The sequence below is a fragment of the Hordeum vulgare genome, chromosome 1H (genome assembly GCF_904849725.1).
Source record: "Hordeum vulgare subsp. vulgare chromosome 1H, MorexV3_pseudomolecules_assembly, whole genome shotgun sequence".
NCBI classification, from domain to species: Eukaryota; Viridiplantae; Streptophyta; class Magnoliopsida; order Poales; family Poaceae; genus Hordeum; species Hordeum vulgare.
Window position 1 is genome coordinate 3,015,154 of NC_058518.1, and position 12,963 is coordinate 3,028,116.

The 12,963-nt window shown below is 42.5% G+C and overlaps 1 protein-coding gene across 1 annotated transcript; it reads right to left on the minus strand.

The window, feature by feature from the left end:
- Window positions 1–4,356: 4,356 nt before the first annotated feature.
- LOC123403458 lies at window positions 4,357–5,427 on the minus strand. The gene has a single exon (XM_045097400.1). The coding sequence runs from the start codon at window positions 5,095–5,097 to the stop codon at window positions 4,501–4,503; it is 597 nt and encodes a 198-aa protein (XP_044953335.1). The 5' UTR covers window positions 5,098–5,427; the 3' UTR covers window positions 4,357–4,500.
- Window positions 5,428–12,963: the final 7,536 nt, after the last annotated feature.

The window sequence follows — 12,963 nt, forward strand, 5'->3', positions numbered from 1 at the left end:
GGCTGCTATGGGTATCTAGTATGATCGCATTTTACTTACGCAAAACCACAACGGTGATGTGCAAATTGCTATTTAACCTCTCTCCAAGGACCGCCTCAGTCAAATCCAATTCAACTAAAGTTGAAGAAACATACACGCGCCAGTCATCTTTATGCAACAAGTTGCATGTTAGTCGATAAAACCGGTCTCTCGTAAGCGTACGAGTAAGGTTGGTGCGGGCCGCTTCAATCCAACAATACCGCCGAATCGAGAAAATACTAAGGAGGGCAGCAAATCGAACATCAACGCCCACAAAACTTTTGTGTTCTACTCGAGATTACATCTACGCATGAACCTAGCTCATGATGCCACTGTTGGGAAACGTTGTATGGAAACAAAAAAATTCCTACGCACACGAAGACCTATCATGGTGATGTTCATCTACGAGAGGGAGATCGGATCCACATACCCTTGTAGACCGCTAAGCGGGAAGCGTTAAGAAACGCGGTTGATGTAGTGGTACAGCTTCGTGATTCAAATCACCGTCGTCCCACGATCCGTTCCGATCTAGCGCCGAACGGACGGCACATCCGCGTTCAGCATACGTACAGCTCGATGATGATCTCCGCCTTCTTGATCCAGCAAGAGGTACGGGGAAGTAGATGAATTCTCCGGCAGCGTGACGACGCGCCGGTGATGGTGATGATCTATTCCTGCAGGGCTCCGCCCGAGCTCCGTAGAAAACCGATCTAGAGAAAGAATTATGATATAGAGGAGAGGGCAACACGTGGCAAAGTTGTGTCTCAAAAGCCCTAAACCTCTAGTATGTATTGGAGGAGGGGAGAAGCAGCCTTGGCGCGCCAAGGAAGACCTCCTTTGGGTCGGCCGAAGTGGGGAAAGGAGGAGTCCTTCTCCAATCCCACTTGGATTAGGACTCCTTCCTTATTTTCCCACCTCTTTCGGATTTTCTACTTTTTCCTCATGGGATTTCTTTGGATGACTTTTTAGTCTATTATACCTTATTGCGCATCCAATAGACCCACGTGGACCCCTTGGGGGTGGTGGTCCCACCCAGTGGGCCCCCGGAACCCATTCGTCACTCCTGGTACACTGCCGGCAATGCCCGAAAACCTTCCGGAATCCAAACACCAAGTTCCTATATATCAATCTTCGTTTCCGGACCATTCTGGAACTCCTCGTGACGTCCGGTATCTCATCCGGGACTCCGAACAAAACTTCGGTCACCAACGCATATAACTCAACTATACCGAAACATCATCTAACCTTAAGTGTGCAGACCCTGCGGGTTCGAGAACTATGCAGACATGACCTGAGACACTCTCTTGGTCAATAACCAACAGCGGGACCTAGATGTCCATGTTGGATCCTACATATTCTACGAAGATATCTATCGGTTGAACCTCTATGTCAAGGATTCATATAATCCCGTATACTATTCCCTTTGTCCTTCGGTATGTTACTTGCCCGAGATTCGATCGTCGGTATCTCTATACCTAGTTCAATCTCATTGTCGGCAAGTCCGTTTACTCGTTCTGTAATACAAGATCCCGTAACTAACTGCTTAGTCACATTGTTTGCAAGGCTTGTTGTGATGTTGTATTACCGAGTGGGCCCCGAGATACCTCTCCGTCACACGGAGTGACAAATCCCAGTCTTGATCCGTGCCAACCCAACAAACACCTTTGAAAATACCTGTAGAGCACCTTTATAGTCACTCAGTTACGTTGCGACGTTTGATAACCCACAAGGTATTCCTCCGGTGTCCGGGAGTTGCATGATATCATGGTCATAGGAACAGATACATTGACATGCAGAAAACAGTAGCAATAAACTGACACGATCATATACTACGTTTATAGTTTTGGTCTTGTCCATTACATCGTTCTCTCAATGATGTGATCCCGTTATCAAGTGACAACAGTTGCCTATGGCCAGGAAACCTTGACCATCTTTGATCAACGAGCTAGTCAACTAGAGGCTCACCAGGGACAGTGTTTTGTCTATATATCCACACATGTATTTGTGTTTCCAATCAATGCAATTATAGCATCAATAATAAATGATTATTATGAAGAAGAAAATATAATAATAACCAATTTATTATTGCCTCTAGGGCATATTTTCAACAGTACCATGAGCACTGCATATAACTAAGATATGTTTTGATGCTTCCATGCTATAAATGATCTTGAAGAGAGTCAAAAGCCAAAATAAAACATGTGAACATAAACTGTGAACCAAGAGGAATATAATATTGTGACTGACTCTGTGAATATGAAAATAAAATAGTCCTCACCATTTGGAGAAAATTAATGTCAGATACTTTCCATCTTTAATCACGACAATTATACATTTGGTACCCAATAGGTAAGATGTATAAATGTATCTTCTCTACATTTTTCTTTTTTGCTTCTTAATTTCAGGGTACATGATAAATTGACCAATTTACTCTATCGCATTTCACATGCCGACTTATACTCTCCACTACACTCTTCAGTACTGTTTATTCCAGTTGGTAGATAATAGCCGCTCATCAAAAGTTCTAGAGGTTAGTCCTCTGGCATGCAAGGGGAGACACTCCAGCACGTTCACTACAGCGTGCATCCAAAATATGGTTTTATCAACAATTTGGTCTAGAAGCCCTCAAGTGACATTTCTGTGCTAGAATTATTGATATTCCAATTTTCATTTGTGAATGTCAACTACTTTGCTCCTTTTTTATATTTCTCCCAAGGGCATGATCTCTGTAAATCAATTTTCTCATAAACTAACCATTGTTATGAAATTTTTGGCAATTAGGTTTGTTACTGGTCGGACGTTGTTGGTTAACTTGGATTAGTGGTCTGATGTTGAAGCAGAACACAAAATTATGTTTTCACTTATTGAACCGACATGGCAAGGATATTAATTCATAAAACAAAATTTACTTTTATAATATTTTTTCAAGAGAAATAATTGCAAGAAAAATGTGAACACGACCTTCTTGCTTTTCTTTGTCATTCATTACCTAATCATGTACATGGTATTATGTCATACTGAATTTACCTAAAATATAGTAATTAACTTCATAGAAGAGAAATAATTTTCATATAGGATTGGTTATTAACAACGATATTTTGCATTCAAGATCTAGGATGGCCAATATAAATAACTTTCTGCATATTTATTTCTTTCATGGCTCGAGTTGTACACTATTCGTCAATATGGATGTTAACTCCAATGGTTTATTGATATAGGTGCGCTATAACATTCCATAGCCTTTGGTCAAGCCGCCACAAAGATATAGCATGCTGTTGCCACGGAAAAAAAACAGGGTTATCCAACAATTGTTCAAATTTAGAAATGTGTGTCGGAGATAACATCACATATGATTTTCATTCGTATAACAACAATCTGATTATCTCTAATGCCTCCTTAACCACTATTCCCACAAGAAGAACCCTCCCCCAGAATCTACATTCTATTCACCGTGTCTGGGTCATCTGTTCAAGATCTGTATTTCTCCAGATTATATAGTTTTTATCGATCAAAAAGTACCCTTTTATGATTTCTTCTATGATTAGGCAATTCTTAGGGGGCTAGTTTTAAATTCTGCTTTTTCCTTATTTTTTTAGTAGTCTTATATTCACACACACGCTTGCTCTAGCATTGTGCCGGCTCAAAAATCAGTTATGTCTCCTTACTACCATTGGGTTTTGAAAATTAGAATATCTCTGATTTTTCGACTCAAATAGACTCAATCAATTGCCTATACGTTACATCTTTCGGAAAAAAAGTACCACAAACTTGCCAGGGATTATATTACATCAAGCAAAACGGTAATTATAGTATGATAAACAACTAATACTGACGATAATGTGTTCCACCTAAAGTGAGAGTTTCTGATGGACAGTGGCGGCAAACACAGTAACAAAAAAAGAACAATCAAATTGGACTCTACATGCAATATTTGTGGATGTACGGAGGAAGATGAATTCCATGAAGTAATGGATGCGCTAAAAGTAGGATCCTAAGAGATGCAATGAGGAAGCAATGTGAATTTCCACCTGAATCTTGTTTCAGAAACGTTTTCCGGGACTGGCTGCAGATGCTTCTTAGCTCGTTTTCAGAGAAAATGTGGGCGACAGTAGTATTGCTACTCTGAAGGAGTTCCGCTTGCGTCATGTATGTGTATGATGCTCTCGGAATATAATTTTATTGCTCTTGATTTTCAAAAGGAAAAAGACATGGCAAACTGATAATGATGCCCGTGTACCTTGGGATGCTAGCTGAATTTCTTATTGTTCAAAAATCCGAGTGGTAGTGTATAAGAAAACATCATCGGATATTGAAAAGATTCACAATCATGATATCTAAGAGAAACAATGATAAGAAAACATCATCGGATATTGTCATAACTAACAAATCGCACGGCGCGACACTGTCACGTGCTTAAGATCATCAAGTCAGCTGATATGATAGAAAAAAGAGATGAAAGTAGTACAGTACGTCAACAGGTAGCTAGTGTTTGGGAAAATGATAGGCGATGGGTGCATAGATGGATTGCAGCAACTGACACAAGGCGAGGAAGGCTGTAACACCGAATACGACTTGTTGCAATGTAGTGCTGCAGTACTTTTGGCGGAACGATCCCTTGAAGTTGCGCGCCTTGCTGTCGCATAATTTTTCCAGGTTGTGCCAGATGGGCTTGAGGTAGTTCTTGTTTTTGTCATGGACGTCCATGGCCACCCCGTTGCAGAGGTTGGCAAAGCCTTGGGCGGCAATCTTGTCGCTGCCCTGCCAGTGTTGGATGATCTTTGCCTCGACCAGCAGCCGGACGTCCTCCACCGTACACGCCACCTGCGACATGAAGATGCAGTAGGCTGTGACGGGCCTCTTGGGCATCTGCTCCTCCAGAGCCATCAGGTTACGAAGGAGCGTCCACGTCCCGCTGCCGACATGCAGGCAGGGGATGTCCAGCGTGCCTCCTTGAAGGCGCACGTCGAGGATGCAAGTCACATTATCCGCGAAGTCCCGGCACCTGAACTGCACGTTGGCGTGCATGCAGTACTCCGTTGCCCGACGCCACCGACCCGTGTACGGATGTGTTCTGCCCATGTCATGCTGCGGGTCAGCAGATGGTGGTGGGCTGAAGTATGTGCGGACTCGGTGCAACAGCTGGCATCGGCGCTTTGGAGGATCTGCAATTTCACCATTGCCATTGCCATTGCCATTGGTTGGAGTTGGATGGAAGTATGTGTGCACTAGGTGTAGCAGGTGGGATGGGTGCTCCGGCAGCCTCGGCTTCTCTCGGCTGATCTACAGCTGAGCATGCAGCAGACTCTGGATATATCTTGCCATGTACGGGAGTAGACCACTGCTTTTGGCGAGACCGTTGATGCCCTCTAGAAGAATGAAAGGCACCTGGTTCTCAAGGAGGTAAAGGATGTCGCGACTATCGAGACATCAAAAGCTCGTTATTTTTGATGTTTCGGGCCAAATTCGTGGGCTATAGCGCACTTCATTGGGGTCCCGAGTCGATTTGTGATGCTCCATGAACCCTGTGTACGGCTATCGAGACTTCGTCAAAACTCGTTGTTTTTGTCGTTTTGGCCGAGTTTCGTGGTCTATAGCGCACTGTTTTGGGGTCTCGGGTCGATATTTGATGCACCATGAACCCTGTGCACGACCATCGAGATGTCGCAAAAACTTGTTGTTTTTGTCGTTTCGGGCTAGTTTCATGTGCTCTAGCGCAGTGTATTAGGATCCCGGCTCGATTTTTTATGCTCCATGAACCCTATTCACCCCTATTGATACGTCGCAAAAACTCGTTGTTTTGGGGTGCCGTGTCGATTTTTGATGCTCCATGAACCACGTGCACTGCTATCGAGACGTTGCAAAAACTCATTGTTTTTGTCGTTTCGGATCTGTTTCGTGGGCTAGAGGGCACTGCATTGGGGTCCCGGGTCGATTTTTGATGCTCCATGAACCGTGTGTACGACTATCGAGACGTCCCAAAAACTCGTTGTTTTTGTCGTTTTGGCCGAGTTTCGTGGTCTATAGCACACTGTTTTGGTGTTCCGGGTCGATTTGTTATCGACCATGAACCATGTGCACGCCTATCGAGACGTTCAAAAAACTCGATGTTTTTGTCGTTTCGGGCGTGGTTCGTGGGCTATAACGCAGTGTTTTGTGGTCCCGGGTCAATTTTTGATGCTCCATGAACTGTGTGCACGGCTATCGACACATCGAAAAAGCTTGTTGTTTTTGTCGTTTCGGGTCAGTTTCATGGGCTATAGCGCACTGCATTGGGGTCCCAGGTCGATTTTTGATGCTCCATGAACCCTGTGTACGGCTATCGAGACGTCGCAAAAACTCATTGTTTTTGTCGTTTTGGCCGAGTTCCGTGGTCTATAGCACACTGTTTTGGGGTCCCGGGTCGATTTTTGATGCACCATGAACCTTGTGCACGGCTATCGAGTCGTCGCAAAAACTCGTTGTTTTTGCCGTTTTGGCCGTGTTTGGTGATCTATAGCATACTGTTTTGGGGCTCAGTGTCGATTTTTTATGCACCATGAACCATGTGCACGGCTATCGAGACGTTGCAAAAACTCGTTGTTTTTGTCGTTTCTGGCATGTTTCGTGGGCTATAACGCACTGTTTTGGGGTCTCGGGTCGATTTTTGATGCTCCATGAACTGTGTGCACTAGTATCGAGACGTCGCAAAAAGTCGTTGGTTTTGTCGTTTCGGGCCACTTTCATGGGCTAGAGCGCACTGTTTTCGGGGCGCGGTCAATTTCTGATGCTCCATGGATCGTGTGCACGACTATCGAGACATCGAAAAAGCTCGTTGTTTTTGTCGTTTCGGGCCAGTTTCATGGGCTATAGCGCACTGCATTGGGGGCCCGGGTCGATTATTGATGCTCCATGAAACCTGTGTACGGCTATCGAGAAATCGCAAAAACTAGTTGTTTTTGTCGTTGCGGCTGATTTTTTTGGTCTATAGCACACTGTTTTGGTGTCCCGGTTCGATTTTTTATGCACCATGGACCATGTGCACGGCTATCGAGACGTTCAAAAAACTCGATGTTTTTGTCGTTTCGGGCGTGTTTCGTGGCATATAGACTACAAGGAATATGCTAGTACACGACGCTATTTTTTCGTCGCTACATCGTCACGGTTTTTCATTTATGACGATCGCACGACGAAAAAGCAAGCATCGAAAACGGAGCGTCAGAAATGAACACCAACGACGTTTTGGTCAAAATCGTCGTAACTTTACGACGATTCCTAGATTGTCGTAACCTTTACGACAATCCTAAATCATCGCTGACAATCAAACCCCGTCCTACGTGGAAAAATTACGACGAAATCAAAACGTCATGGCTGAAATCAGCCCAACCCATTTCAATTGATCACATGGGCTCATTTTTTTTTTGGGGTTTTCTTATTGGGCTTCTTTTGGGCCTTGGCCTATTTTCAGCCACTTTAGTTTTCTTTTTCGATTTTTTTTATCATTCTAATTTGGGCTTCTTTTGGGCCTTGGCCTTTTCATGCCCAAATACATTTGATCCATTTTCAGTTTTGGCCTTTTTTCATATTTGAATTCAGCAACCTTTTGTTCCACAACTTGGTTTTATTTCTATTTGTTGGGCCTTTTCAACCCAATTATTTGTCCAATATTAAATCCAACACTATTTCATATTCAAATCAAGAAAACTTCAAGTTGAATTAAAATCATCCATCATATAATATCACAAAATACAATAACTCGATCTCATGAATACATTTCCTTACACATGAATATAGCAAGAACTGACAGAATTGTACAATAAAACAATGGCACATCTACACAATACAATGACACATTAGCACCCAGGCCTTCTCCTTGTCGCTCAGGCACCGCTGCAACTACTCCCAGGCGGAGCTGATCCAACCCAGCCAACCCTGATGGTGCTGATCCAGCACAACACTAGCCCCAGCCCAAGGTGCACCAGCCCCAGCCGGAGGCAGTCGCATATTTGTGCTTGTCTAGGCATGGCCCTTCTCCTACAAATAAAATTCAGAAGCACACTCTTAGGAAGTTTTCTGAAAATAAGCAGTTAACTAAAAATAGCAGTAAAATACAATAGGAGTAAACATGATCAATTCGTTACAATCCCACGAGGAGCAAAACATTAAGAATTGTGAGTGCATAATATAATAGTCAATAACTATGAGATTTAGAACTATGAGACTAAATAAACTGATGTGTTGGATTTTCACTTTACAGATCCAAGAAAAATGTTTCCTAGTCCCTAGTCCCCACTACACATACTACATTGGTAAATAGAATTGTAAATTGACATGCATAACCAACCCCTGGTTCCTCCTTTTCTTATTCAACAGGACTAACTATGTAAAAGTTAATTATTTATCAGGTGCAAAGTAAAAGACAAACCACCAAACCAAGAAAGAAAAGAAAATAAGACTGACGGAAATTATTTAAGAATCATATGTTAACGCACGTAAATCACAAGTACCTAATCAGTTAAAAGCATAATCGAGAATCTGCAACATTCAGATAATACCAGATACAAAAGGTTAAATAAGTACAGTGAGTTATCAAGCACATTCAAATAAGTAAAGTGACTTAAAAGGAATAAGTGCAGTTACAGAAGTACATTTTGAAGTTCTTTATCAACTCAAAATCACAAGTGGCACACATCAATTTTTTACTTAAACACTGAATATGCATCTTTCTGATATTTCAACACTCGTATGAACTCTTTCCTATATGATCGGTATCAAACATATAGTAAAGACCTAAGAGTTGCAGATTCCTAAACAATGCAAAATTAAAAGTGTACTCTGGAGAAAGGATGACAGGCCACATTGACTGCCCAGCTTATCCATTTGAAGCCTAAAACCGCATAATAAACTATCTGCTGGTCTCGCTGACAAATCAAAAAACAGGAATATAATTTCGTAGGAGTGACAAACATATTCCATGTACTCGAACTGATAGACGACATCATCATCAAATGCTGAGTGAATTGATGTCCGTGTGCAGTCAAAGTACTTTATTATAGCTGGTTCAGTGTCTCCTACAACTGTCATAGTTTTACATGTTGAATAAAAAACAAACTGCAATCAGTTAAAATATGAGAATTCCCTCCGATGCTCTTACAAGCCCATCAACCGAGACGAGCATGAGGGATCCAAAATAAAGTGATGCCCATTTTGTAATTCATAAAACCATGGACATTGCAGCGCACTCGCACAATTGCAAATATATTTCTACACACATGTGATTCGAACACGACTTCAGAATCAGTGGCAGCCCAGTAAACCAAAGTATCATCAAAATCATCAAAAGAAAAACACTAGACGTATATGAATCTAAAAGGATACGCCCAATTTCACTGCATCGAGACAAAACCAAGTCTCATGAACAGCGTCCAATCACCAACGGTAAATACAATGATAGTTTTATTGAATACAGAAGGACCACACTACTTGTGGATCTCAGCAACACTGCAAATATATGCTCTGTTGAAGGATCTACTAGTAATTTAAAACGAAAAACAATGAAGAGAAAGAAAGAAGGAAAGCAGCTTTCCGAAACCAAAAAACTGTTGGCCGTGCATTGCATGCATGTTGGCCCGGTGAAACCTGAATAAAGGGAGGATTGCAATGAGTAGTTCTTTTGCCAGGGTAAAAGGTAAAAAAAGCTAGGCGCTGCAAAACAACATGAAACCTCAAATCACAATAGTGCTTTTCTTCTCCTCTCGAGAAAACAATCCACATCCTAGTAGCAGTACACTTGTTTTCCCCATCCCGCTCTGCTGCCCGGACTGCACTGCACCACAACCACAAGAGAGAGGAGAGGAGAGAGCTCAATCATACTGCTGCATGCTCTACCCAGCGGGCAAGCAAGCAGGCAGGCTAGGTCAAGGAGGCTTCCTTAAATGGTCATGCCCTGCATCCCCTTCCCGTTGATTGTTCTTTTCACTGCCCTCTCCCTCTCTCTCTCTCTCTCTGTGTGGTTGTGTGTGTGTGAGAGAGTGAGTGTTCATCCATGTAAAACACTGGGAAGTAGGATATCAATACCATCACCACCATCATCAATAAACAAGAATAGACATGTGCATTGCTCTAATTACTGAATTATCAGCCTGCTGGTATGGGCATCTTTGACATTTTTTTCCATTTACCATCAAACACGACAGGCAAACCTATCTCAATGCTAAACGAAGTAATATAAAGGACTACCTATAACTGAATTAACAGCAAGTAATGGAACCATGCGCCCCAGAACACAAGCTGGACTAGCAATTTTGTTCGTCTCAAGAAAACGAGGCTACAACAAAACCAGACTAGCCGTGCTGATTTCAATGCAAAGGACTGCCAATTCTTAGAGCGTAGCACAAATTGAATATAACGAAGAAGATAGATACACCCGAGGCAGTAACTGACGGACCTGTACCCAAACCCAGCCTCCCGAAGCTCCTGCTCGGACACCTGCGCGAGCCGCTCGACGGTGGGGAACCGGTGGAAGACGAACCCGCCGACCTCCCCGAGCCGCTCCCCGTATCCGGCTAGCGTCCAGACCATCTTCTCGATCCGCCCTCTCCACGTTCACGTCCATGGCGTTGCTGCAGCGCAAAACCCGAAACGGCAAGATCGAGAAACGTCAGTACAGCCGCGCTGCACGCATGGGTCGAACTACCGGCTCGCGTACGTCGCTGGGAGGAGGAGCGTTACCGTGCAGGGAGACGGTTGAAGTGGCTCCAGAGCTCGTCGTCGAAGCCGGGGGCGCGCTCCTCGACGGCGTGGAGGCACGCCAGCACCTCGGTGTAGACCTCCAGCTTGTGGTGGTGGTGGTGGTGCTGCTTCCTCTACTGTGCCCCCGCCACCGACCCCGACCCTGCGGTGCCCGGCGGCGACGAGGACCCCGCCCCGCCTCCGCCGCCCCGGCCGCTGCCGCCGCGTGGCTGCCGCAGCTCTCGACCAGCTCCTCCACCGCCATTACCGCCCCGATCTCGGTCGCGGGTTCCGGGTGCCGCGGCAAGCGGAGGGATGTGTGTGTGGTGGATCTGGATCGGGGAGCGGTTGTGGGAGTTTGCAGAGGGAGGTGGGTGTCGGATCTGGATCGGGGGGCGGTGGTGTGACGCGGCTGCAAGGCTAGGGTTTGAACGTGAGAGAGAGGGAGGTGTTTTCTGCGAGAGAGAGAGAGAGAGAGGGCTAGGATTGAGGGAGGGACGGATATATGGATGAACGGACGGACGGATGCTTGCCATGTCATTGATCCATGTCACAACTGATATCACCAATCAGAGTTCATCTAGTAAAATTTTGTTTTTTGTTTTTATTTTATAGTTTTCACCCTCTTATTCAGGGTAACATTTAACCTCTTATAGTTGTTGAACTGAACCAATGTTTTGCACATGTGTGTATCTAGGGATGACCAACAATGTTGATTTGGGGTGGCATTTTCTTTCCGTAAAAAAACATTTTGTATTTTTCGAGTGATTAAAATGAGTTTTTTTATTAATGACATGCCATATATTTATTGTAAAATTGGACCAAACCAATTTTCTAAAATACTAGGCCACATTTAATGTACAATTCACTAAATGGGTGGGTGTCAAAAGTTTTTATCCACCTCTCGTGAAAAAGACAAATTTTCATCGATTCAGCTGAAAGCGGGTCAAATTTGAACTGTAGCTTCATTATAGATTTATTTTTATTTTTTCCAAATATAGGTACAAAAGTATCTATTTAATCAGAGAAACACCGAAAGATTTCTAAGATTCAACCACTAGGTAAGAAAGGTCGTACCGGTCGTTTTGACCGCATTTTAAAATGGCCATGAAAAATTTAAAAAAAATCAAAAAAATGGAAAACCTTTGCATTGTGTTATTATATGTGACAAAGATACCAGGAAAAATAATAACCCTATAATACAACAATTATTTTAAAAAAGTGTTCTCAGAAATGGGCTATCATGTGTGAAGATTCATGGTTTTCAAGCCAAATAATCAATCTTATGGCCACATTTATGGCATAGTTTGTTGAAACGATGTAATATTGTGCATAAGGGTGTATATTGTAATGACAAACAATGCTGATTAAGGAAGTGTTCATTTTCCTTGTACGTAAAAATCATTTTCCATTTCTCAAGTGCCCAAAATGAGTTTTTTTGTGAAGGACCTAGCATATATTTGTTTCAAAATTGTATCAAATCATTTTTCTAGAATACTAGGCTATATTTAATTTGCAATTGAAAAAATGGTTCGGTGTTAAAAGCTTTTATCCACCTCTAGTGAAAAAGACAAATTAATGCCGAATCAGAAGGAAGCGGGTCAAATTTGAACTAGAGGTGCCTCATAGTTTTCTCATGATTTTTTACAAAAAACATTTTTAGATAAATAAGTAGCTATTTAATCATAGATCCAACAAAATTTTGGCAAGATTCAACCCCTAGCTATGAACGGTCATGCCCGTCGTTTCGACAACATTTTGAAATGGCCATGAAAATAAAAAAAAAATCAAAAAATGGAAAACCTTCGCATTGTGTCATAATATGTGACCAAGTTACGAGGAAAAATAATAAACTTTTAATACGGTGATTATTTTGAAAATGTTCTTTGAAATGGGCTACCATGTGTGAAGATTCATGGCTTTCAAGCCAAATGATCAATCTTATAGCCACATTCATGACATAGTTTCTTCAAATGATATAATATTATGCACAAGAGTACATATTAGAATGGCAAACAATGTTGATTAATAAAGTTTTCATTTTCCTTCTATGTAAAAATTATTTTCCATTTTTCAAGTGCCCAAAATGATTTTTTTTGTGAAGGACCTACCATATATTTGTTTCAAAATTGGACCATATCATTTTTATAAAATACTAGGCCATATTTAATGAACAATTGACAAAATGGTTGGGTGTTAACTGCTTTTATCCACCTCTCATGAAAATGACAAATTTAT

What these genes read in the sequence shown, in the direction of transcription:
- LOC123403458 (XM_045097400.1), bottom strand. Translation starts at nt 5,097, where the DNA reads ATGGGCAGAACACATCCGTACACGGGTCGGTGGCGTCGGGCAACGGAG.